The 27,804-nt window shown below is 46.4% G+C and overlaps 1 protein-coding gene across 7 annotated transcripts in view; it reads left to right on the top strand.

Moving 5' to 3' along the window:
- The window catches only part of CHD3 (chromodomain helicase DNA binding protein 3), a 155,820-nt gene that overhangs the window by 55,993 nt on the left and 72,023 nt on the right, over window positions 1-27,804 (top strand). For all 7 annotated transcript variants that reach the window (XM_040346821.1, XM_040346816.1, XM_040346817.1 and 4 more), the window contains 9 exons: window positions 4,009-4,239; window positions 6,968-7,171; window positions 8,220-8,425; window positions 11,523-11,654; window positions 15,934-16,033; window positions 18,484-18,675; window positions 20,667-20,867; window positions 20,979-21,116; window positions 24,066-24,187. In XM_040346821.1, the coding sequence (XP_040202755.1) occupies window positions 4,009-4,239; window positions 6,968-7,171; window positions 8,220-8,425; window positions 11,523-11,654; window positions 15,934-16,033; window positions 18,484-18,675; window positions 20,667-20,867; window positions 20,979-21,116; window positions 24,066-24,187 (1,526 nt within the window). The remainder of the gene's footprint in view (window positions 1-4,008; window positions 4,240-6,967; window positions 7,172-8,219; window positions 8,426-11,522; window positions 11,655-15,933; window positions 16,034-18,483; window positions 18,676-20,666; window positions 20,868-20,978; window positions 21,117-24,065; window positions 24,188-27,804) is intronic.

The raw sequence follows: 27,804 nt of genomic DNA, 5'->3' as shown, positions 1-27,804 counted from the left end.
CCGGCGGACCGTATCCGCGGATAAATCCTATCGTGTGTATGGGGCCTTAATGTAGCCAGTTCAGATGTAGACAGAGCCAGATCTCCTGTGTACTCTGCTCAGCTCTTCACTCCGCTCGCAATCCAGGACATGTGACATGCTGGGCGTGACTGTGAGCTGAGATGAGCCAAGTACACAGGAGATCCCGGCTCTGTCTAATCTGGCAGCACTATGTCGGCGTATAACACGCGTATAACACGCACACGCGATTCCCCCCTTATTTTCAGGGGGGAAAAGTGCATGTTATACGCCAATAAATGCAGTAAATGCACAAATGCAGTAATTAGGGATGCACCGGTATCAGTGACGATAACGAGTACTCTTATGCCGCGTACACACCATCACTTTATGTGATGGAAAAAAACGACATTTTCTGTGAAGTAAAAAACAACGTTTTTGAAACTTCAATTTTCAAAAACAACGTTGCCTACACACCATCGTTTTTTCACAATGCTCTAGCAAAGCGAGCAAAATTTTGAAGACAATGCAATATTTTTTACTTTTTGCTGTAATAAATATCCCCCAAAAACATATATAACATTTTTTTTTTCCTCAGTTTAGGCCGATACGTATTCTTCTAACCAATCGATAAATCGCAATAAGCGTTTATCGATTGGTTTGCGCAAAATTTATAGCGTTTACAAAATAGGGGATAGTTTTATTATTATTATTTTTTTTACTACTAATGGCGGCGATCAGCGATTTTTTTTGTTACTGCGACATTATGGCGGACACTTAGGACAATTATGACACATTTTTGGGACCATTGTCATTTTCACAGCAAAAAATGCATTTAAATTGCATTGTTTATTGTGAAAATGACAGTTGCAGTTTGGGAGTTAACCACAGGGGGCGCTGTAGGAGTTAGGGTTCACCTAGTATGTGTTTACAACTGTAGGGGGGTGTGGCTGTAGGTCTGACGTCATCGATCGAGTCTCCCTATAAAAAGGATCACTCGATCGATGCAGCCGTCACAGTGAAGCACGGGGAAGCCGTGTTTACACACGGCTCTCCCCGTTCTTCAGCTCCAGGGAGCAATCGCGACGGGGCGGCTACTAACGGGAATCCGACCACCGCATGTAGCAGGGGGGGTCCCGATCGGACCCCCGAACCGCGGAAAGGCGGGGACGTACCTGTACGCCCATATGCCTGTACGTGCCATTCTGTGGACGTACATATACATGCGGCGGTCGTCAAGTGGTTAACCACCCCACAAAATAGAGGATGAACTGGTTCTGGTGATCCTCACAGCTGCAAATTGGCCCAGAAGAACTTGGTTTGCGGACATACACAGAATCTTGGCAGATGAGCCTGAGCCTCTGCCAAACAGGTCACTTGGCCTCTGTTTTACCCTGCTTCTCAGTCGCTAATGGAATGACTGTTAAAACCCAGGTCCTAATGGATAGGGAAATTTCTGACTTTGTCATTCCTACCTTGTTCAAGGCGAGAAATCTACCTCTTGAAGGATCTATCATCACACTTGGAGGGCCTACTTTGGCTTTTGGCCCCTGGGAGTATTCTATTCCTTACATTTTGGCCTCCTTCCAGTCATGCCTGGACAAACATCTGGTTCTTAGTACTCTAAAGGGACATGTTTTGGCCTTATCCATTCTGTTCCAAAAACCTTTGGCTTTGCACTCTTGTCAAGACCATTATAGAAGGAATTGCTTGTGTTAATCCCCACTCTGACCTCCTATGTCTTCATGGGACCTGAATCTGGTACTTTTGGTTCTTCAAAAACCACCTTTTGGAACTGATTCATCCCAATGGAGGATCTCACCTCTGTCAGGCATGTCTCTAAGTGGATGGCCCTTTCTTGCAAGAAGGCTTTTCTTGTCTTACATAGGGACAAAATGCTCCTGAAACCCAGACCTTCCTTCCTCCCCAAGGTTATTTCTTCCTTTCACCTCAATCAGGACATTATTCTTCCTTCCATATGTCCGGCTCCAAAACACGCCAAAAAGATTTCACTCAATTGCCTGGAGGTAGTTTCCTGGTTAGGGTCTACCTAGCTGCAGCGTATTTTTTGAGAAGTCACTTTTTGTCCTTCCTGAAGGCCCCAAAAAGGGACATCCTGCTTCCTCTTCCACCATTGCTAGGTGGTTCAGGCTACTCATTATCAGGGCTTACACCCTCAAGGAACGGGTTCTTCCCTTCCCTATTAGGGCCCATTCCACCAGATATGTAGGTGTTTATTTGGCCTTTCAGCATCAAGCATCCATTTTACAAGTTTGCAAGGCCTTTATCTGATCTTCTGTTCACACGTTTTCAAAGTTTTACCAGGTGAATGTTCAGGCCTCTGCTGATGCAAGCTTCAAGCTGCCACCTAAGCCCCAATGCAAGGGTAGTTTTATTATTTCTCCGGAGTTCACCTATAACAGGGCCTACCATTATCAGGTCTTATACCCTCAAGGTTCTTCCCTTCCCTATTGGTGCCCATTCCACCAGATCTGTAGGTCTACCTAGCTTTTTGTCCTTCCTGAAAGCCCCAAAAAGGGACAACCTGCTTCCTCTTCCACCATTGCTAGGTGGATCAGGCTGCTCATTATCAGGGCTTACACCCTCAAGGAACGGGTTCTTCCCTTCCCTATTCCCAATCCACCAGATCTGTAGGTCTACCTAGCTGCAGCGTCTTTTTTGAGAAGTCACTTTTTGTACTTCCTGAAGGCCCCAAAAAGGGACATCTTGCTTCCTCTTCCACCATTGCTAGGTGGATCAGGCTGCTCATTATCAGGGCTTACACCCTCAAGGAACGGGTTCTTCCATTACCTATTAGGGCCCATTCCACCAGATCTGTAGGTGTTTATTGGGCTTTTCAGCATCAAGCATCCATCTGGCAGGTTTGCAAGGCCTTTATCTGATCTTCTGTTCACACATTTTCAAAGTTTTACCAGGTGGATGTTCAGGCCTCCTTATTACTTCTCCAGACTTCACCTTTAACACCTCCTTAGAGAAAAGGCTTATATTGCAGCCCTCCTGGAAAATAACGCTAGGTCTTATTTTCAGGGTAGGTCTTTCGGGGAACACATGGTATCAGTTTCCACTGTGTTTTAACATGGGAATTGTGTCAATCTATCCACTACCCGAGCTTGCTGTTAATCACCATAGTTCCTGAGGTTACAATAGGGTTTTGATAATCAGGCTGTTGATCTGATCAATCAAATAGAAGTACATTTTGACCTTTGTTGTGCGGGTCAATATATTAAAGCTGGATTCCACCCGCAATTTTTTTAAAGTCAGCAGCTACTAACAGTGTATTTGCTGACTTTTAATAAGGACACTTACCTGTCATAGTCCCCTGCGATGTTGATCCCCCAACGGCGATCACAGGTTATCCCTCGGTCCTGGCGCCTCCATCCTTAATAAGGGAAACAGTCTTACGGCTTCACTGCCCGTTTCCTACTGCGCATGCGCGACTCGCACAGTGCTTTGTGAATGGACGGCTGCCTCCTGGGATACACACAGTTCCCAGAAGGCAGTGCGGCTCATTCACAAGAAGACACCGCGACGTAGAACGAGCCAGAAGATCCACCGCGGTGGAAGAAGAGGCAGAAGAGCTACTTCCGCATAGCAACCGCCCTTTCAGGTGAGTATAAAAAAAAGAAAAATGTTTTAAATTTTTTTATTTTATGATTTTTAGGGGGGAAAAAATGGTGGAACTCCACTTTAAGGTGAGAGCGCACCCAAAAGGGAATCTATCGTGGTGAAGGTTTTCAACTTCCACGTTCCTGCTGCACATGCTTGGAGAAAAGTCACATTGATTTATTTTCATGGAACTTTGTGTTTATTGTGTTTCACACATAAATTAATGTCATTTGACTCATTAAATAAGGATTTTGTGTTTTATTGCTTTATTGAATTCATGATAAGATTTTGAGCACATTTATATGATTGATATTACTGTTGATAGTTATGTATACAAATTGGTTCATGTTTTGTTTTACTTATTTTTGACTCTTGGTTCGGCAGGAGAAGGAAGGAATCCAGTGGGAGGCCAAAGATCTGGAAGAGGAGGAGATAGAAGAGCGTCGACGAGACAGAAGAGAGGAGGAGGATGACCACATGGAGTTCTGCCGTGTGTGTAAAGATGGCGGAGAACTGTTATGCTGTGATGCCTGCGTGTCCTCCTATCACATCCATTGCCTCAATCCCCCTCTGCCCGACATCCCGCACGGAGAGTGGCTGTGCCCGCGGTGTACGGTGAGAAATGTGGATCTTCAGAAAAAAAAAGAAGAATTATGCCCTGTACACACGATCGGATTTCTGATGGATTTTTTAGTCGAATATCCGACGAAGCTGACTTTCATCAATCTTGCATACACACTGTCAGACTAAGTTCCGACTGTCCAAAACGCGGTGACGTAAAACACTACGACGAGCCTAAAAAAATGAAGTTCAATGCTTCCGAGCATGCGTCGACTTGATTCTGAGCATGCATGGATTTTTCTCCGATGGAGTTCCACACAGACGATCGGAATTTCCTATCGTTTTTTTTTATCCATGATGGACAAACCGATCGTGTGTACACGACTTTAGGGTTAAAACTGGATCCAAGATAGCGTTAAAACATAAGAATTGTGATTGCTTAGAGCCCATTCACACCAGGTGCAGTGGGATTGCATTGGGGGGGCTATTCCAGCACCACCCCCCTAATCTTACAGACACAACCGGCCCTTTTGAGGGCAATCATGCTAATGCGACCCACAATGAAATTGAGTTTGACACCCCTGGTTTAGGTGGACGGCCATGTCTTGGTAGGTTTGCAGTTGTGCCATTCTCTTTCCATTTTCGGATGATGGATTGAACAGAGCTCCGTGAGATGTTCAAAGCTTGGGATATTTTTTTAGAGAACAAAGAGGAGAAAAAGAAAGGCGCACCAGCCTCGTGTATTACAGTTTGACGGTTTAATAAATAAATAAGAAAACATAAAACTACTCACAAACGAGATAGTGTAAAAGGCTTGTCAACAACGATATGGTGATGAATACCCCTCGAGCCACAATCCCGGATGGGGGGGAAAGAGGTGTGTCACTGCCGGCTGACGCGTTTCAAGGTTAGAGAGGCCTCTTCATCAGAGCTCAGCAGATATTTTTTTAGATCCTAATTTTGCTTTAAACTTCTCCACAACTTTATCCCTGACCTGTCTTGTGTGTTTTTTGGCCTTAATGATGCTGTTTGTTCACTAAGGTTATCTAACAAACCTCTGACGGCTTCACAGAACAGCTGTATTTATACTGAGATTACATTACACACAGTGGACTCTATTTACTAATTAGGTGACTTCTGAAGGCAGTTGTTTCCACTAGATTTTAGTTGGGGGTATCAGAGTAAAGGGGGTTGAATACAAATGCACTCCACACTTTTCACATATTTATTTGTAAAAAAAATCGAAAACCATTTATCATTTTCCTTCCACTTCACAATTACAAAAAAATCCCCCAAAAATTAATTTACATTTTTTTAGTTTGTAACATGACAAAATGTGGAAAATTTCAAGAGGTTTGAATATTTTTTTCAAAGCACTGTAGTCCTAATCGAGAATCCAGCAGTCTAGGTGACCATGTTGCTCCTCCATAATCACGGTACAGTGAATAGGCGTGGTCACCTTAAAGCGGAGTTCCACCCAAAAGTGGAACTTCCGCTTAATCCGCTCCTCGCCCCCTTACATGCCACATTTGGCATGTAATTTTTTTTGGAGGGGGGGGAGTGGGGGCTTCAGGAGGAGTGGGACTTCCTGTCCCACTTCCTCCTTCCGCCGAGGGGCTGCTAAGGCGAATAGAAGCTATGACTAAGCACTGATATTACAGTGCGAAATGCGTCAGCTATACACCCCACTGCCTGCTGTGTTTTGTAGTGCTCCATTTCTTTTATTATTAAAGGCCACCTTTTTAAGGATCTTGTGGAAGTGCGGCTGTCCAATCTTTTCTTTTCAAGCTAAGGCGAATAGTCATATCGCCTTTTGGCAGCCCCTCCCTGTACGCGATCGCCTGGGACACGTGACAGGTCCCAGGCGATCGCCTGTCGAATCGGATGGCGCAGCGCCGCTCGCACATGCGCAGTGGGTGCCCGGCCGTGAAGCCGAAAGCTGTCACGGCCGGGTGCCCACACTTAGAATGAAGACGCCGGCCGGAGAGAGGGGGAGAGGTGCGGAGCCCTGGCCGGCGCGTCGCTGGAACGGGGAGCAGGTCAGTGTATGTTTATTAAAAGCCAGCAGCTACACTTTTTGTGCTGACTTTTAATAAACATTAAAAATGACTGGAACACCCCTTTAAGACAGGAAGTGTGTTACTGGCAGGATCACCAGGTGAAAAACAGGAAGAAATGGCTAAAAAAAGGGAACTAATGCAGCCACCACATCTAATGCTGCGTACACACGATCGGAAATTCCGACAAGAAAACCGTGGATTCTTTCTGACGGAATGTTGGCTCGAACTTGTGACACACGGTCACACAAATCTTGTCGAAAAATTCCGAACGTCAAAAACACGGTGACGTACATGTAAGACGAGCCGAGATCAATGAAATTCAATAGGCAGTTCGGCTCTTCTGCTTGATTCTGAGCATGCGTGTTTTTTTGCGCGTTGGAATTGCATACAGATGAACGGAATTTCTGACTTTTTCCGTCGGAAAAATAGAGAACCAGCTCTCAATCTTTTGTTGGCGGAAATTCCGACAGCAAAAGTCCGATGGAGCGTACACACGGTTGCAATTTCCGACCAAAAGCTCACATCGGACTTTTCTTGTCGGATTTTCCGACCGTGTGCACGCGGCATAAGGACTGGTCAGCGGTAATATATTACATTTTAGTTTTTCGGTTCATACTATACTGTTATCTATTTCAGAAGCCTGCAGTCTTCTCGTGAAGTGTATGCAGTATGTACAGATGTGTCATACCCATTTTTAACAAAGGTTTCTTTTGTGTCCGCAGTGCCCACAGTTGAAAGGAAGGGTCCAGAAAATTCTACACTGGCAATGGGGTGTTCCCCCGGAAGGAATCCAGCCCCTCCAGCCACCCAATCCCCCTCCAGATCAGGAACAGCCAAGAATCCTGCAAGGCAGGTCCGAGAGGGAATTCTTTGTGAAGTGGCACAGCATGTCGTATTGGCACTGTAGCTGGATCACCGAACTGCAGGTGTGTATGGCTCTTGGTCCCAAAGGCTTCAACCACCGGCAAGTGGTTAATAAAAAAAATGTTTGTAAACAAGAAAAGAAATCACACAATTTCAAATTATCGTATATACTCGAGTATAAGCCAAGTTTTTCAGCACATTTTATTGTGCTGAAAATGCCCCCCTCGGCTTAGGCCCCATACACAAGATAGAATCCATCCGCTGAAAAATCCCAGCGAATGGGTTTCAGCGGATATATCCTATGGTGTGTACACTCCAGCGGATCTTTTTCCGCGGATATTTATCCCCTGGGATGGATTCCAGCAGATAAATATTTGCTGACATGCTAAACAAATCTATGCGCTGGAATCCATCCCAACGGATTTCAATGCGATGGTGAGTACACTCCATCGCATGGAAATCCGCGGAAATCCTCGAGAGGATTTATCCGCGGAAACGGTCCGCTGGACCGTATTCGCGGATAAATCCTCTTGTGTGTATGGGGCCTTATACTCGAGTCACCTTTTTGCGCCTGATCTCCTGGACTTTGGGGACCCGGTACCGGCCGGCCGTAGTTCCACTTGGCACACATATAGCCCCACTCTTCCTCTACAAGTGTGCACAGTTTGTTGTCCGGCTTTCCCTCCTTATGGAGGGTGTCAATGATGGTTTTCTGCACAACTGTCAGGTCAGCAGTCTTTCCCATGATTGTGATTCCTACTGAACCAGACTGAGAGACCATTTAAAGGCTCAGGAACCCTCTGCAGGTGTTATGGCTTCATTAGCTGATTAGAGTGGGACACTTTGAGCCTAGAATATTGTACCTTTTTCACAATATTCTAATTTTCTGAGATTGTGGATTTGGGGTTTTCATGAGCTGTAAGCCATAATCATCACATTTATGACAAATCACGGCTTGAACTATCTTGCTTTGCATGTAATGAGTCCATCTCATATATTAGTTTCACCTTTTAAGTTGTGTTGGTGAAATAAATTAACTTTTGCACAATATTCGAATTTTTCGAGTTTCACCTGTATTTGATTGTGGTTCTCCCTCAACATTTCTTCCAGTTGGAGATCTTCCACATGGTTATGTACCGCAACTTCCAGCGGAAGAATGACATGGACGAGCCGCCGCCTTTTGACTATGGCTCAGGAGAAGACGAGGGCAAAAACGAGAAGAGCAAAGATGCCGAATACTCCGATATGGAGGAACGCTTCTACCGCTACGGCATTAAACCCGAGTGGATGTGTATACAGAGGATCATCAATCACAGGTGAGGGATTAAGAGGCCAAGATGTGAAAACAGCGATTTAGTGTCTGTCTGGCATTGGCTGTTTATCTTGAAGCTCTAAGCCGGGGGGGTCTCCAAACTTTCTAAACAAAGGGCCAGTTTATTGTCCTTTAGGAGGGCCGGACGGTGGCCAGTGGGAGTGGAAATTCTCCTGGCATCAGTGGGGGGGGGGGGGGGGTAAACATTGCCACGTTTTATAATTAGGGGAAGCAATAGTGTCCCAATCGTTTTCATCATAGGGAGCAATAGTGCCCCATTATAGGTGTCAATGGGAGAAAATGTGCCCCATTGTTGATTTCAGATGGCAGAATAGTGTCTCCTATCAGTGGAAGGATATTAGTATTGTGCCCCCAAGGGCCAGATAAAGGCATGCTAAGGGCCGCAGTTTGGAGACCTCTGCTCTAAGGCAGGGGTCTCCAAACTTTCCAAACAAAGGGCTAGTTTACTGTCCTCCAGACTTTACGGGGGCCAGACTGTGGCCTTTGGCAGTAGAAATTGTCCTGGTGTCAGTGGGAGTAAACAATGCATCTCTGGTATAAGGGGAAGGAAGATTGACCCATTGTTGGTGTCAGTGGGATTAATAGTGCCCCATTGCTGGTGTCATTTTGAGGAATAGTTCCCCATCTTTGGCATCAATGGGAGAAATGATCAGTGGGAAGAATGTTCCTTACATTGGTGATCAGTGAGAAGAATGTTCCTTACATTGGTGATCAGTGGGAAGAATGTTCCTTACATTGGTGATCAGTGAGAAGAATGTTCCTTACATTGGTGATCAGTGAGAAGAATGTCCCTTACATTGGTGATCAGTGAGAAGAATGCTCCTTACATTGGTGATCAGTGAGAAGAATGTTCCTTACATTGGTGATCAGTGGGAAGAATGTCCCTTACATTGGTGATCAGTGGGAAGAATGTCCCTTACATTGGTGATCAGTGAGAAGAATGCTCCTTACATTGGTGATCAGTGAGAAGAATGTTCCTTACATTGGTGATCAGTGAGAAGAATGTCCCTTACATTGGTGATCAGTGAGAAGAATGTCCCTTACATTGGTGATCAGTGAGAAGAATGTCCCTTACATTGGTGGTCAGTGGGAAGAATGTCCCTTACATTGGTGATCAGTGAGAAGAATGCTCCTTACATTGGTGATCAGTGAGAAGAATGTTCCTTACATTGGTGATCAGTGGGAAGAATGTCCCTTACATTGGTGATCAGTGGGAAGAATGTCCCTTACATTGGTGATCAGTGAGAAGAATGCTCCTTACATTGGTGATCAGTGAGAAGAATGTTCCTTACATTGGTGATCAGTGGGAAGAATGTCCCTTACATTGGTGATCAGTGGGAAGAATGTTCCTTACATTGGTGATCAGTGGGAAGAATGTTCCTTACATTGGTGATCAGTGGGAAGAATGTCCCTTACATTGGTGATCAGTGGGAAGAATGTTCCTTACATTGGTGATCAGTGGGAAGAATGTCCCTTACATTGGTGATCAGTGAGAAGAATGCTCCTTACATTGGTGATCAGTGGGAAGAATGTCCCTTACATTGGTGATCAGTGGGAAGAATGTTCCTTACATTGGTGATCAGTGAGAAGAATGCTCCTTACATTGGTGATCAGTGGGAAGAATGTCCCTTACATTGGTGATCAGTGGGAAGAATGTTCCTCACATAGGTGATCAGTGGGAAGAATGTTCCTTACATTGGTGATCAGTGGGAAGAATGTTCCTTACATTGGTGATCAGTGGGAAGAATGTCCCTTACATTGGTGATCAGTGAGAAGAATGCTCCTTACATTGGTGATCAGTGGGAAGAATGTCCCTTACATTGGTGATCAGTGGGAAGAATGTTCCTTACATTGGTGATCAGTGGGAAGAATGTTCCTTACATTGGTGATCAGTGGGAAGAATGTTCCTTACATTGGTGATCAGTGGGAAGAATGTCCCTTACATTGGTGATCAGTGGGAAGAATGTCCCTTACATTGGTGATCAGTGGGAAGAATGTCCCTTACATTGGTGATCAGTGGGAAGAATGTCCCTTACATTGGTGATCAGTGAGAAGAATGTTCCTTACATTGGTGATCAGTGGGAAGAATGTCCCTTACATTGGTGATCAGTGGGAAGAATGTTCCTCACATAGGTGATCAGTGGGAAGAATGTTCCTTACATTGGTGATCAGGGGGAAGAATGTTCCTTACATTGGTGATCAGTGAGAAGAATGTCCCTTACATTGGTGATCAGTGGGAAGAATGTCCCTTACATTGGTGATCAGTGAGAAGAATGTCCCTTACATTGGTGATCAGTGGGAAGAATGTTCCTTACATTGGTGATCAGTGAGAAGAATGTTCCTTACATTGGTGATCAGTGAGAAGAATGTCCCTTACATTGGTGATCAGTGGGAAGAATGTCCCTTACATTGGTGATCAGTGAGAAGAATGTTCCTTACATTGGTGGTCAGTGAGAAGAATGTCCCTTACATTGGTGATCAGTGAGAAGAATGTCCCTTACATTGGTGATCAGTGAGAAGAATGTTCCTTACATTGGTGGTCAGTGAGAAGAATGTCCCTTACATTGGTGATCAGTGAGAAGAATGTTCCTTACATTGGTGATCAGTGGGAAGAATGTTCCTTACATTGGTGATCAGTGAGAAGAATGTTCCTTACATTGGTGATCAGTGAGAAGAATGTTCCTTACATTGGTGGTCAGTGAGAAGAATGTCCCTTACATTGGTGATCAGTGGGAAGAATGTTCCTTACATTGGTGATCAGTGGGAAGAATGTTCCTTACATTGGTGATCAGTGAGAAGAATGTCCCTTACATTGGTGATCAGGGGGAAGAATGTTCCTTACATTGGTGATCAGTGAGAAGAATTCTCTGTACATATGTGGTCAGGGGGCAGACTACGTCTTGCATATGTGGTGAGTGAGAGAAGGCCCACCTTTATTAATACCTGAAAGGTCACTGGTGAATGTTGGGGTTCCAGTAAACTTTGGTTGAGAAGGGCCGGCCTCAAGCAACTCTTAACTTTTTGAATGTAGTCAAAAAGCATAATAATTGACGTCTGTGGTGTGTGTCTTTGTCCCGCAGCGCGGACAAGAGAGGGAATTACCGCTATCTGGTGAAATGGAGGGATCTGTCCTATGACCAGTCTACGTGGGAGGAGGACAACATGAAGCTGCCCGATATCAACTACCACAAACAGATGTACTGGCAGCACAGGTACCAGCCGCTTGTCTCAGCTGAATTTCTGATAATAGGGGGATTCTGGGAAAGATGCTGAGAAAGCGCCCATGCTGCTGTATTCCCTTACAGCAAGGGTGCTCAACCTGTGGCCCTCCGGCTGTTGTGGAACTACAAGTCCCATCATCCCTCTGCCTTTCTGAGACATGTGTGTAACTATCATCCTTGCAATGCCTCATGGGACTTGTAGTTCTGCAACAACCGGAGGGCTACAGGTTGAGCATCCATGCCTTGCAGGATCGTCATGGTTGTGACTTTCTGTTAGTGGAAACCTGCTTTGAAATTTGAGTAATGATGGTTTATATGGAGATGTGAGGGGTAAACATTAGATTGGTAATAAACCCAAAAGCCAACATTTATTATATTGCAGCTTAACAATTTTTTAGATATAATGGTTGCATCCGTTTTATTTTTAGTCTTTCTTTCTTTCGTTCTTTCTTTCTTTCTTTCGTTCTTTCTTTCTTTCTTTCTTTCTTTCTTTCTTTCTTTCTTTCTTTCTTTCTTTCTTTCTTTCTTTCTTTTTCTTTCTTTCTTTTTCTTTCTTTCTTCTGGCGATCCAGGTAAGCCTGTTTTTCAAAAGGACAAGCTCTCCAGCAGAATGTAGCAGTTAGAAGGATGGGACAAACCATTTACCACTGACAGGGGTGCTAGGTAAAACATTTATCCTAAGACCCCTTTCGCACTGGAGGCGTTTTTCAGGCGCGTTTATGATAAAAATAGCGCCTGTAAAGCGCCTGAAAACGGCACCCCTGCAGTCTCAGTGTGAAAACCCCTGAGGGCTTTCACACTGAGGAGGTGCGCTGGCAGGACGTTAAAAAATGTCCTGCAAGCAGCATCTTTGGAGCGGTAAAGGAGCGGTGTGTATACCACTCCTGCCCATTGAAAGGAATGGGCAGCGCGGTTGAACCGCCGGCAAAGTGCCGCTACAGCGCTGCTTTGCTGGTGTTTTTTACCCTTTTTCTGCCACTAGCGGGGGTTAAAAGCGCCCCGCTAACGGCCGAAAACCCCTGCAAAAACGACGGTAAAGCGCCGCTAAAAATCGCTGCGCTTTACCGCCACCCTTGTCCCAGTGTGAAAGGGCTCTAAAAGGAAATAAAAACTGCTGCTTACTGCTTATAAAGTGTCAGCTGGTGTTTGGCTTCAATTTGTTAGCAAGTACATCTAACACTCCCCTTCCCCCCCAGACTGAAAATGCTGCTGTCCCCCTGTGCTCCTTCATCCAGAGTAGGGGGTGCTCTAACACACAAGGGGCTAGATTCAGAAAGATCTGCGGATATTTCTGCTGGCGTAACGTATCTTATTTACGTTACGCCGCCGCAAGTTTTTCAGGCAAATGCTTTATTCACAAAGCACTTGCCTGTAAAGTTGCGGCGGCGTAGCGTAAATCGCCCGGCGGAATTCAAATCCGGCGGGTAGGGGGCGTGTATCATTTAAATGATGCGCGTCCCCGCGCCAAACGAACTGCGCATGCGCCGGCCGCGACTGAATCCCAGTGCGCATGCTCCAAATGACGTTGCCAATTCGTCATCCTTTCGACGTGAACGTAAATTACAGCCATCCGTATTCGCGAACGACTGACCCAAACAACGTAAACAATTCAAAACTCGGCGCGGGAACGACGGCCATACTTAACATTAGCTACGCCTCATATAGCAGGGGTAACTATACGCCGGAAAAAGCCGAACGCAAACGACGTAAAAAAAAAAGCGCCGGGCGGTCGTTCGTTTCTGAATCGGCGTAACTCCTCATTTGCATATTCCTCGCGTAATAATATGGAAGCGCCACCTAGCGGCCGGCCTGGAATTGCAGCCTAACATCCGACAGTGTTAGGCCTCGTACACACGACAGAGATTCTCGGCAGAATTCGCCGAGAAACTCGGTCAAAACCCGGATTCTGCCGAGAATCTCTGTCGTCTGTACAGTTTTGGCTCGATGGAGCCGCCGAGGAGCTCGACGAGAAAATAGAGAACATGTTCTCTATTTTCTCGTTGGCCGCGTTGTTCTATAGGAGAAGGCGGCCCGCCGAGCTCCTCGGCGGCTTCATCCCAAAACGAGACGAGGAACTCGACGTGCCAAGCACGTCGAGTTCCTCTGTCGTGTGTACGGGGCCTAAGTCACTTACACCTGTCGGATCTTAGGGATATCTATGTGTAACCTGATTCTATGAATCGGGCGCATAGATACGACCGCCGGACTCAGGAGATACGCTGTCGTATCTCCTTTATGAATCCGGGCCAAGGTATGTTACTGGGCAGATCACCAGGTGAGAACAGAGTGGGTAAAAAGCCTGAAGCGTCGTACACACGACCGGTTTTCTCGGCAAGAAAGCTGCTGGGAGAGCTTTTTGCCGTGAAAACCGTGCGTGTGTGTATGCTTTCTCGCCGAGAAAACTGCCGGTAAACCGACAAGAAAAATAGAGAACCTGCTCATTATTTTCTCGTCGGGATTCTCGGGAGAGTGTTTCCGAGAAAACCGTTCGTCAGTATGCTTACCTGTCCCCAGGTAAACCTGCACATGCTCGATGAGACTTTGACGCATTGGTAGTGTGGGGTGTAGCAAGATGACGGCGACGGCATCGAATGTGAAGAGCGCCGGCTCGTCGTAGTCGATGACGTCACCGCGTTCTTGCCATTCAAAAGAACGGCGGTTCTTTTGAATGGCCGTCTGTATGCACGGCAAGCTTGCCAGGAATCCCGTCAGGAAAACCAACGGTTTTTTTTTTTCCTGACAGGATTCCCGGCCGTGTGTGAAGGGCTTAAGTGCCAGTTCACACCAGACGCAGTTCCGTGCGCTCTTTTTCTGCACTAAAAATGCATGCACAGGGGCAGATCCACAAAGAGTACGCCGGCGTATCTACTGATACGCCGGCGTACTTTCAAATTACTCGCGTTGTATCTTTAGTTTGAATCCTCAAACCAAGATACGACGGCATCTGGGTTAGATCCGACAGGCATACGTCTTCGTACGCCTTCGGATCTTAGATGCAATACTTCAGCGTCCGCTGGGTGGAGTTCTCGTCGTTTTCCGCGTCGAGTATGCAAATTAGCTATTTCCGACGATCCACGAACGTACGCGCGGCCGTCGCATTCTTTTACGTCGTCTCTAGTCGGCTTTTTCCGGCGTATAGTTAAAGCTGCTGTTTCGCGGCGTATAGTTAAACCTGCCATGTTAAGTATGGCCGTCGTTCCCACGTTTCATTTGAATTTTTTTTTTCGTTTGCGTAAGTCATCCGTGAATCGCGGGATGGACGTAATTTACGTCCAAGTCAAAACAATAACGTCCTTGCGACGTCATTTCGCGCAATGCACGGCGGGAAATTTAGGGACGGCGCATGCGCAGTTCGTTCGGCGCGGGGACGCGCTTCATTTAAATGAAACACGCCCCCCTACTCGCCCAATTTGAATTCCGCGCCGTTACGCCGCTTGAGATACACTACGCTGCCGTAACTTACGGCGCAAAATCTTTATGTATTCGAACCAAAGCCAGGTAAGGTACGGCGGCGTAGCATATCTCAGATACGATGCGCCGGGGGAGATCTTTGTGGATCTGCCCCTGTGCAAGCGCACGGAACAGAACGGAACTGTGTCTGGCCTCTGGCCCTTAAAAAAAAAAAAGAAAACGAATTCAGCCACCACATCTAATGATTGGTAAGCTGCAATGTAGTACGTTTTTGGTTTGGGGTTTAATACCGCTTTAATACTCCTTGAATAAAGTAAATGTAAAAAAAATAACTATTAGACCCCTTTCACACTGGGGCGTTTTTCTGGCGTTTTTCAGGCGCTTTGGTGTTAAAAAAAATAATAGATAAAGCGCAAGAAAAAAGCCTCATCTGCAATCCCAGTGTGAAAGCCCGAGTGCTTCCAGAGCCCTTTCACACTGCCAGCGCCCGAGAAAAACGCTGGTAAAGTGCCGCTAAAGCGCCGCTAAGACCCCTTTCACACTGGGGCGTTTTTCAGGCGCTTTGGCAATAAAGAAAGCTCCGTCAATGGGAAGGGGCGCTTTAGGAGCGGTGTATTCAATGCTCCTAAAGCGCTGCTTGCAGGACTTTTTTTGACGCCCTGCCAGTGCAGCGCCTCAGTGTGAAAGCGCCCGGCTCTCACATTGGGATTGCAGATGAAGCTTCTTACAGGCGCTTTTTTTTTTTTTAACACTGAAGCGCCTGAAACACACCCCAGTGTGAAAGGGGTCTTTAGAAGACTCCACCTTGATGCTTCCCCTTATTCCTGGGTCATCCGTTCACCTGCCTCCTGTCTTTCAGAGAACAGATTATGGGAGAGAGCGCCCTCTGCCCCCCTCAGTTCAAGATGAACCTCAAGGAATCCTTCATGCACGCCGTGCCCAGCTCCCCCACCAGCGATGTAAGTACACCTGACAAAACACAGAGGGCGCCATTTATAAAGCAGCTGTATCACATTATCGTGGATGTACACCTCTGCTTTAACCACTTGCCGACCATCCGCCAGAGTTTAAACTGCGGCAGAATAGCGCGGCTGGGCGGAGCAATGTTACCTTACCACACCCAGCCGGCTTCTAATGTGATTGTACACAGCGGGAGCCCTTCAGCAATTCCCAGACAATAAGTCATGGCCGGGACCTGCTCATCAGCTGCGTACACACAGACCTTGGGGCAGATCCACAAAGAAATTACGCCGGCGTATCTATTGATACGCCGGCATAATTTCAAAATTCCCACGTCATATCTTTGTTTTGAAACCTCAAAACAAGATATGACGGCATCTCGGCTAGATCCGACAGGTGTACGTCTTCGTACGCCGTCGGATCTAAGCTGCAATTTTTCGGCGGCCGCTAGGTAGCGTTCCCGTTGAAATCCACGTCGAGTATGCAAATGAGCTATTTACGGCGATCCACGCACGTACGCCGGCCCGTCGCTTTTTTTCCCGTCTTTTGCGTTCGGCTTTTTCTGGCGTATAGTTAAAGCTGCTATACTGAGGCGTACTCAATGTTAAGTATGGCCGTCGTTCCCGCGTCGAATTTTGAAAATGTTACGTCGTTTGCGTAAGTCGTTCGCGAATTGGGCTTTGCGTAGAATGACGTCACCGTCGTAAGCATTGGCGGGTTCCGGTTTAATTTCGAGCATGCGCACTGGGATACCCCCAGGGACGGCTCATGCGCAGTTAAAAAAAAAACGTTGTTTACGTCGGGTCACGACGTATTAATTTAAAACACGCCCCCATCACTCCTATTCGAATTCCGCGCCCTTACGCCGCAACAGATACACTACGCCGCCGTAACTTACGGCGCGAATTTGTTGAGGATTCGAAACAAAGCCAAGTAAGTTACAGCGGCGTAGTGTATCTTAGACACGCTACGCCCGGTGCAATAATGCGCCATTGTACGAGGATCTACCCCCTTCTCTGTAAGTCTACAGTAGTAACCTGTAAAGGCTTTTATACATCACCTATGGATAGTAAAATTTACGTTGTTTGTCGCTGTTGCACTGGCGTGTGCACTTTTAAAGCGGCTGTGGTGGGAAAAATTTAGACGGGGGTGGGGGTGGGGGGGGCGCCTGTTTGTAGTCTTGTCTAGGGCAGCACAAAACCAAAATACACCACTGTCTGTGGAATCGTATATAATAATAATAATAATAATCTGGAAACCCCATCTGAATGACTGACCTGAATCCTTCTGCTCTGCTCTGTGCTTATTGACAAAGCATTAACCACTTAACCCCCGGACCATATTGCTGGTCAAAGATCAGAGCACTTTTTGCGATTGACAATTGCGCGGTCGTGCGACGTGGCTCCCAAACAAAATTGTTGTCCTTTTTTCCCCACAAATAGAGTTTTTTTTTGGTGGTATTTGATCACCTCTGCGGTTTTTAGTTTTTGCGCTATAAACAAAAATAAAGCGACAATTTTGAAAAAAAATGAATATTTTTTACTTTTTGCTGTAATAAATATCCCCCAAAAATATATAAAAAAACATTTTTTTTCCTCAGTTTAGGCCGATACGTATTCTTCTACATATTTTTTTGTAAAAAAAAAAAATCGCAATAAGCGTTTATTGATTGGTTTGCGCAAAAGTTATAGCGCTTACAAAATAGGGTGTATTTTTATTCATATTTTATTTTTTCTAGTAATGGCGGCGATCAGCGTTTTTTTTTCCGGTACTGCGACATTATGGCGGACACTTTTGACACATTTTTGGGACCATTGGCATTTTTATAGCGATCAGTGCTATAAAAATGCATTGGATTACTATAAAAATGCCACTGGCAGGGAAGAGGTTAACATTAGGGGGCGGGGAAGGGGTTAAGTATGTTCCCTGGGTGTGTTCTAACTGTAAGGGGGGGTGGCCTCACTAGGGGAAATGACAGATCGCTGTTCATACATTGTATGAACAGAAGATCAGCATTTCCCCCCCCTGACAGGACCGGGAGCTGTGTGTTTACACACACAGCTCCCGGTCCCCGCTCTGTAACGAGCGATCGCGTGTGCCCGGCGGTGATCGCGCCCGCCGGGCACGCGCACGGGAGTCGGGGGCGCATACGCGCCCCTAGTGGCCTGCGCGAGAGCCGACGTTATATTACGTGCTCTCGCGCAGGGGAGCCAACCTGCCGCCGCAAAACTACAGCGGCTGGTCGGCAAGAGGTTAATGTGCGACAAGTATGAAGTGTAATGTCTCTATTTCTTGTTATGGACTGCTATTTTATTGGCTATTTCGCTGCACTTTTTATTATGATTTCATTTTGAGGTGATGTGATTGTCCTTCAGTGTTCAGCAAGCATATTTTATTTGTTTTCCCTAATGGTACATGTTCATTAATGTCTATAATGACTCTTACACAGACCACGGTGAAATATGAAGCTCAGCCGCAGTTTGTGACCGCCACAGGAGGTACCCTGCACATGTACCAGCTGGAGGGGCTGAACTGGCTGCGTTTCTCCTGGGCGCAGGGCACAGACACCATCCTGGCAGATGAGATGGGTCTAGGGAAGACCATACAGACCATCGTGTTCCTGTACTCCCTGTATAAAGAGGTAAGACAACGGAAGGCTGGTGATAGAAGCGTATGGATGGAAATTATATTAGAGTATATCTAAAACCAATTTCATTTTGGGTAAAGTAGGGAAGGGTGGAATATTGTCAGAAGAAGACCAAGGCCCGGATTCACGTAGAATGGCGTATCTTTGTGCGGGCGTAACGTATCCTATTTACGTTACACCTCCGCAACTTTTACAGGCAAGTGCCGTATTCTCAAACGAAAGTTGCGGCGGCGTAGCGTAAATAGGCCGGCGTAAGCCCTCCTAATTCAAATGTGGTAGATGTGGGAGTGTGTTATGTAAATTTTATGTGACCCGACGTAAATGACGCTTTTTACGAACGGCGCATGCGCCGTCCGTGAAAGTATCCCAGTGCGCATGCTCCAAATTAACCCGCAAGAAGCCAATGCTTTCGACGTGAACGTAAATAACGCCCAGCCCTATTCGCGAACGACTTACGCAAACGACGTAAAACGTTCAAAATTCGACGCGGGAACGACGTCCGTACTTAACATTGGTACGCTGCATGTACGCCTCATATAGCAGGGGTAACTTTACGTCGGGAAAAGCCTAACGTAAACGGCGTATCTGTACTGCATCGGCCGGGCGTACGTTTGTGAATTCGCGTATCTAGCTGATTTACATATTTCTAGGCGTAAATCAGCGTACACACCCCTAGCGGCCAGCGTAAATATGCAGTTAAGATCCTCCGGCGTAAGAGACTTACACCGGTCGGATCTAATACAAATCCATGCGTAACTTATTCTAAGAATCAGTCGCATAGATACGACGGCTAGGACTCAGAGTTACGACGACGTATCTGGAGATACGCCGGCGTAACTCGTTTGAGAATCCGGACCACAAGTCATGTTTCTGTGTTCTTGATCGTGGCTTCCTATTGCAAAGTAATGTGCCATTGAACCCTCCCCACACCCTCAATGCTTCCCCCCCCTTTCCTCCAAGGCTGATATTTTTTATCCTTTAGGCCGCATTCACACCTGAGCGTAGCGTTTTCGGACGTTTTTTTCCCCCGGCGTTTTGTCACGCGTATTAACACGTATTCGCGCGTTTGCATACAGCGTTGTTCGACGTCTTTGAACTTCGTCATTTTTTATTTTAGCCAATAGGAAAAATGCTCATCTCTTTCATCATTTTTTGCTATGTTTGTAGATTTTTTTTTTATCTTCTTCCTGGGTGAATATTCTATTTCACAGAACAGATTAAAGCGACAAAACGCCCGTAGAAACGCTCGTTGTCGCGCTAGTCGCTTGAATCAAGCGTTTTCATTCGTTTCTATGGGAATACAAACGTTCAAAAACGCCCAAATCAGCCCGATTCCAGAACTTGTTTGAGCTTCAGGCATTCGACTTCAGGTGTTTTGGAGTGGAGATGTGAACCATCTCCATTGAGAATACTGGCCTAGATTCAGGTACGGCCGATCTACGTCTCAGATCTCAGTTGTTCGTCTCCTTCCTCCGCCGCCGGACCAGTTCAAAAAGCGCAGTGCGCTTCACTCATGCGCAGTAGGGAATCGGCTGTGAAGCCGAAAGGCTTCACTGCTGGGTTCGCTTACCAGGAATGGCGGCGGCTGCACCCAATCTGAAGATCCGCTGGGGTGCTGACATCGCGGGCTCCCTGGACAGGTAAGTATCCTAATATTTAAAGTCAGCAGCTACAGTATTTGTAGCTGCTGACTTTACACCAGAGGTCTCAAACTGGCAGCCCTCCAGCTGTTGCGGAACTAAAAGTCCCACCATTCCTATGCCTATGGGAGTCATGCTTGTAACTGTCAGCCTTGCAATGCCTCCATGGAAGTGTAGTTCTGCAACAGCTGGAGGACCGCCAGTTTGAGACCCCTGCTTTTATTTTTTTGTGGACCTTCTCTTTAAGCTGCTTTGGCAGTAATTATCAGATAACAGACCTAGTGCAGAACATTGTGTGTTGGAAATGAGGGCTTCACTTTGTGCTTTTTTTTCTGTCTTCGCCAGGGTCATACAAGAGGTCCTTTCCTTGTAAGTGCGCCATTGTCCACGATCATCAACTGGGAGCGTGAGTTCCAGATGTGGGCGCCCGACTTCTACGTTGTTACCTATACGGGGGACAAGGACAGCAGATCTGTCACCCGAGAAAACGAGTTCTCCTACCAGGACAACGTCATAAAGGGAGGGAAGAAAGCCTTCAAGATGAAGGTGGGATGTTGGTGGATGTCAATCTATAGTCCAAAAAGTGTCTTGGGTTTTGGTCCCTTGAGTGTTCCCTTTCCGGGACTTTATGTTTTTGTTTTGACTCTCGTTATTTAGGCTCAAGCCCAGGTCAAGTTCCATGTGCTGCTTACTTCCTATGAGCTGGTGACGATTGATCAGGCTGCTCTGGGATCCATTACTTGGGCCTGTCTGGTGGTGGATGAAGCTCACCGCCTGAAGAACAACCAGTCAAAGGTGTGTCCGGAAGCCATCAACAGTAAGGGCAACCTCTGTGCACCCTGTGCTGTTTGTGAAGCAGACCTAGACTCATCAGGGCTCAGTAGGCAATGTTCTTATTGGCAATAGCTCCAAACAGGTTTTTCTTTTCATAATTCTGGTGCTTATATGGAAGAATGACGTAACTGGTTCATGAAGACGCTTGAGGGGCTGCTCCAAGCTGAGGCTGAATTGTCTCCCTACCGGAATGGAAGCAGGCATCTAAGTTCCTGTCACGTCACCTGTGGCCAGGTGACAAGTGGACCCCGTTGGGGTCAGGGATGCACCTCAGGGTAGTGAACCCTATAGCCAACTGCTGCTATCAGAGAGGGAGCGTGAACCCAAGATCGCCCAGGGCGCGGAGTCTAAGACCCAGCTTTGTGTCCACCAGAGCCTCTAGTGGTGAGGATGGCCTTCGCCGCAGCTGGATCCAGGTCACGACCCCTGGGATCCCCTAGGTCACGCTCCGCAGAGAGAGAGGGGAAGCAGCAAGCAGGACAAATGGAAGTGATGGGTAAGCCGAGGTCAGGGCAACAGGCAGACCGGGTAACCGAGGGAGAGGCAAAGGGTCAAGGGCACAGGCAAACAGGAGAAGTCAGGGACGAGCCAAAAACGGTACACAGGGAGGTAATCGTAGCACACTGCAGACAGGAACTTAAGCAAACAACACTGTTGAACAGCACTGCAGGCCTGTAGTGCAACAGTTAGTATAGACTTCCTGGGATGGCCTGGGTGGGGCCATACAGGAAGTAGAGGAGATAAGAAGGTAACCAGAACAAAGTCAGGCCTCTTAATGGACAGATGGAAACAGGTAAGCTGCCAGACTATTGCATATCCATGACAGTTCCCTTCATCCAGAAGTGTCAAGCTGTGTAATATAGGACACCGCTCAGACCTACCCAGTGCCGATGAAGTGTATTAAATGATGTGGTCTTAGAGCCAGCCCTGCTGATGCCAAGCCGCTGATGCGTTTTGTCCAGCCCACCGGTGGGATAGGTGAAACACGTCAGGGGGTGTGGCTGGAGCAGCACTGGCTGAAGCCACATAAGGTGAAACGTCGGATTACGAGTAACGTGGTTAACGAGCGTTTCACAATACGAGCAATTTTTTTAAAAATCGGTTTGCGAGTGTTGTCTTGCAAAACAAGCAGGATTCAAGCTTCTGCGGTGTGCAGTACCGCATTTTGGCCAGAGGTGTGGGGGCGCCGGAGCTGATCGGAGCCTTTCAGAAAAAAATCAGTTTCCGAGGTTCAGCCAAGCTTTGAACAAAAGACAGCCGCACTCTTGGGAATTCCCGAATTGTCCTTTAACCACTTAAAACCCGGACCAAAATGCAGCTAAAGGACCCGGCCAGGTTTTGCGATTCGACACTGCGTCGCTTTAACTGACAATTGCGCGGTCGTGCGATGTGGCTCCCAAACAAAATTGGCATTATTTTTTTCCCACAAATAGAGCTTCCTTTTGGTGGTATTTGATCACCTCTTCGGTTTTTATTTTTTTGCGCTATAAACAAAAATAGAGCGACAATTTTGAAAAAAATTCAATATTTTTTACTTTTTGCTATAATAAATATCCCCCAAAAACATATATATAAAAAAAAAAAAATTTCCCTCAGTTTAGGCCGATACGTATTCTTCTACCTATTTTTGGGAAAAAAAATCGCAATAAGCGTTTATCAGTTGGTTTGCGCACAATTTGTAGCGTTTACAAAATAGGGGATAGTTTTATTGCATTTTTATTATTTTTTTTTTTTTTTTTTTACTACTAATCGCGGCGATCAGCGATTTTTTTTTAGTGACTGCGACATTATGGCGGACACTTCGGACAATTTTGACACATTTTTGGGACCATTGGCATTTTCACAGCAAAAAAATGCATTTAAAATGCATTGTTTACTGTGAAAATGACAGTTGCAGTTTGGGAGTTAACCACAGGGGGCGCTGATGGGGTTATGTGTGACCTCATGTGTGTTTACAACTGTAGGGGGGTGTGGATGTAGGTGTGACGTCATCGATTGTGTATCCCTATAAAAGGGATGACATGATCGATGACAGCGCCACAGTGAAGAACGGGGAAGCCATGTTTACATACAGCTCTCCCCGTTCTTCAGCTCCGGGGACCGATCGCGGGACTCCAGCGGCGATCGCGTCCCGCGGTCCCGGCCACGGAGCTTCGGACCAGGTCGTGTGCACAGTGCTTACTCATAGCCAAGCTGTCCCGGAGTATTTCCGAGGCTCTCCGGCGCCCCCCCCCCCCCACCTCTGGCCACATGCGCTATTACATGCCATAGAAGTCAATGTGGAACAAATTATTTTCGTTTCCATTGACTTTTATGGGGAAACTCGCTTTGCTATGCGAGTGCTTTGGATTACAAGCATTCCCCTGGAATTCATTCATCGGCACTGGGTGGGTCTAAGCGGTGACCTGTATTACACAAACATAACTGGTTGCTGTACATTACAGTAAAGCAGGCCATAGATTATGTGATTTTGCAGGGTTGCAGGAAGGAAAAATCGTACAGTATTGATAGGGGAATCCTCCTATGGAGTTATCGTGTTCTGCCAGCAGGGGGCGCAGGAAGCCATCCCCGCTGGGAGAATGCAGTGATTACTGCTGGCGGCTATGGCCGCTGGCAATAATCGCATGCTAAAAATCTGACACAGCTGGTTGTACCCAAGTTGATCGATGGATTGATATACTTGGGTACAATCAGCCTGCCCCATAGATGGATTGAATCTCGGGCAGGCCCTACGGAACTGGCTGAGATTCGATCCGTCTATGGCCAGCTCAAGAGGTTTTTCTTTAGGCCCGGCCTATTCTGTGGCTCGCGTTCCTCCATTCTTTGTATAAAACCTCGTACTCCATTTTCCTGTCTTCTCACATGTCTGTAGTTTATATAGACAGGTCAGTTATTTGTTGTGTGTTGCAGTTTTTCCGGGTCCTCAATGGCTACAAGATCGACTACAAGCTGCTCCTCACGGGGACCCCTCTCCAGAACAACCTGGAGGAACTCTTTCATCTGCTCAACTTCCTGACACCAGAGAGGTTCAAGTATGTATCTGACACCATGAGGGTTGGTTTAATAAAACTGAAGAGTGCAAAATCTGGTGCAGCTCTGCATAGAAAAAACAATCAGTTTCTAGTTTTGTTTTGTGTTTTTTGTCAAAACTTAAAGGTATTGTAAAGGTACAATTTTCCCCCCTAAATAGCTTCCTTTACCTTAGTGCAGTCCTTCACTTACCTCATCCTTCCATTTTGCTTTTAAATGTCCTTATTTCTTCTGAGAAATCCTCACTTCCTGTTCTTCTGTCTGTAACTCCACACAGTAATGCAAGGCTTTCTCCCTGGTGTGGAGTGTCGTGCTCGTTCCCTCCCTTGGACTACAGGAGAGTCAGGATGCCCACTAACACACAGCTCCTTTATCTATCTGCAACGTAGAGAGCGTTCTGACTCTCCGGTAGTCCAAGGGAGGGGGCGAGCACGACACTCCACACCAGGGAGAAAGCCTCGCATTACTGTGTAGAGTTACAGACAGAAGAACAGGAAGTGAGGATTTCTCAGAAGAAATAAGGACATTTAAAAGCAAAATGGAAGGATGAGGTAAGTGAAGGAGGACTGCACTGAGGTAAAGGAAGCTATTTAGGGAAAAAAAATTGTACTTTTACAACCCCTTTAAAGTGGGTGTAAACCTTCATGTTTTTACCTTAATGCATCCTATGCATTAAGGTTTAAAAGCACCTTGCACTGTCCCCCCCCCCCCCCCCCGTTTTACTTACCTGAGCCCCGAATTTCGGTGCGCGCGTCCCTGCCGTCCTTCTCTCCACGGAGTCCTGGCTTTGATTGAATAGATTGATAGCAGAGCAGCATTGGCTCCCGCTGCTGTCAATTAAATCCAATGACGCGGGGGGCGGGGCCAAGACATACACTCGGCGTCTATGGACACCGAGTGTATGATACAGGAGTGCGCCCGCAAGGTAACCCCCTCGGGAGAGAGCTTCCCAGAGGGGGTTATCTAATGCGGGGAGGAGCTGCGAGAGCTGCTGTGGGACCCCAGAAGAGAACGATCGGGGCCACTTTGTGCAAAACAAACTGTACAGTGGAGGTAAGTATGACATGTTTGTTATTTAAAAAAAATAAAACACAAAGCTTTAGTATCACTTTAATTGGACGAGCTTAAGTTAGAAGCTGATTGGCTACCATGCACTGCCGCTCCACTTGCCGACCGCACTATAGCCAAATGACGGCTACAGGATGGCTGGCTAGTTCTGGGACGCGGTCATATGATGGCGTGCTTTGTTTGCGGCTGCCATGCCATTTACCACGTAATCAGATGTGTCCAATCACAGCGGATCATGGATGTAAACAGAAGCCGGTCATCGGCTCTCTTCTCCTCTCCTCCCCACGCTGTCAGCCTGAAGAGAAGAGAGCCCATGATTGGCTTCCGCAAAAGGGACATGTACACTGAGGCCTCGTACACACGACAGAGTTTCTCGGCAGAATTCACCGAGAAACTCGGTCAAAACCCGGATTCTGCCGAGAAACTCTGTCGTCTGTACAGTTTTGGCTCGATGGAGCCGCCGAGGAACTCGACGAGAAACGAGAGAACATGTTCTCTATTTTCTCGTTGTTCTCGTTGTTCTATGGGAGAAGGCGGCTCCCATATTGTTCTATGGGAGCTCGGCGGCTTCATCCCAAAACTCGACGAGGAACTCGACGTGCCAAGCACGTCGAGTTCCTCTGTCGTGTGTACGGGGCCTGATAGGCTGTACTGATAGAGCCCTGATTATCAGTGCAGCCTCATCAGCACCCACCAGTGAAGGAGAAAAATTGCCTGTTTGCGAAATTTTATAACACACTATGAAAAAGTTATTTTTTTCCCAACATTTTCAGTCTTTATTCGTTTATTTATCAAAAAAAAAAAAAAAAAAAAAAAACACTGATTAAATACCACCAGAAGAAAGCTCTATTTGTGTGAAAACAATTATAAAAATGTCATTTGGGTAGAATGTTGTATGACTGCACAATTGTCATTCAAAATGTGACAGCGCTGAAAGCTGAAAATTGGTCTGGGCAAGAAGGGGATAAAAGTGCATGGTAAGCGAGTTGTTAAAGAAGAACTGAACTAAAAAAAAATATTGATTTGCTATGTTATAGGGAGCATCTAAAAATGTTAAAGCGGAGGTCCGCCTAAAAATAATAATATTAAAAGCCAGCAGCTACAAATTCTGCTGTTGCTGACTTTTACCCTTCTGAGCGGAATTCGCGAGTCTGACTCGGGGTGAGATTTTTTGTCTACTATCGGTAACCGCGAGTCAGACTCGGGCTCGCCTCGCTGCAGCCACAGACAAAGTTACTCACCTTGTCCCTGGATCCAGCGATGCATCCCCGCTGTGTGAGCGAGCGGTGTCCTCGCTCGATTCACACAGTGCCTCTGTGTGCCGCCGATCTCCGTTCCCTGCAACGTTACGACGCACGGGAGCGGAGAACGGCGCCAAATTCAAAAAGGTAAACAAACACAATACATACAGTATACTGTAATCTTATAGATTACAGTACTGTGTGTAAAAAATACACACCCCTTTGTCCCTAGTGGTCTGCCCAGTGTCCTACATGTACTTTTATATAATAAAAACTGTTCTTTCTGCCTGCAAACTGTAGATTGTCCATAGCAACCAAAAGTGTCCCTTTATGTCAAAAATGGTTTTAGAGCAGCTAGAAAACAGCGATAATAAATTATAATCACTTGCAGAATTGTGCGATAGCGATTTGTGGGGAAATACGTCATAAAAAAAAAAAAATAATGACAGCGACAATTCTGCAACTGAGCAAATTTCAGTGATTTTGAGTTGATTACATCATTGAATAATTTTTATTATAATTATATTATTATTTGTTATAATTATTTATTATATTATAATTTATAATTTTGTTTTTAAAAAAAATTCATACCCGGGATGCCTACTAGACTCTTGTTTGGTTAGATTTAAGTGAGTTATTTCTAAGAATTACAGGCCTAAAGTATAAAACGCCAAATTTCCTTGCAAATAATTGTACCGCTTTCAGCACCTTTTTTCTGAAATAATCATACCGCCAGGAAGGTTAATATAAGGACACTTACCTGTCCTGGGCGCCCGCGATGTCGGCAGCCGAAGCCGATCGGTCCCTCGGGTGGATGCGCGGCCATCTTCGGTAAGGGAATCAGGAAGTGAAGCCTTGTGTCTTCACTTCCTGGTTCCCTACTGCTCATGTGCGAGTCGCGCTGCATGATCCCACTTGTCCCTGCTGTCTTCTGGGACCTGTGTGTTTCCTAGAAGACAGCGGAGGAGGACAGTGTAGGCGCAGGAAGTGTCGTAGGTCACCGCTGTGATCTATGCCAGGAAGTGGGAGCAAATACCTGTATTAGACAGGTGTCTACTCCTTCCTCCCCCTGAAAGGTGCCAAATGTGACACCGGAGGGGGGAAGGATTCCGAAAAGTTGAAGTTCCATTTTGGTGCGCTTTAAAATTTGGCCTATTAGTGGGGCCTGAGAACAGGAATTGAGAACCACTGAGGTAGGAGGTCAATGAGCCAGGGCTCGAGGAACCCCGAGCAACCTCTGGAGGAACTGTAGGGTTCCATGAAACCCTTGTTGAGAATGGCTGGTGCTGATTTACACAGAACCCGATTTA

The sequence above is a fragment of the Rana temporaria genome, chromosome 3 (genome assembly GCF_905171775.1).
Source record: "Rana temporaria chromosome 3, aRanTem1.1, whole genome shotgun sequence".
NCBI lineage: Eukaryota > Metazoa > Chordata > Amphibia > Anura > Ranidae > Rana > Rana temporaria.
The sequence above is the reverse complement of the archived record's forward strand: the minus strand, read 5'-3'. Positions and strand labels throughout refer to the sequence as shown.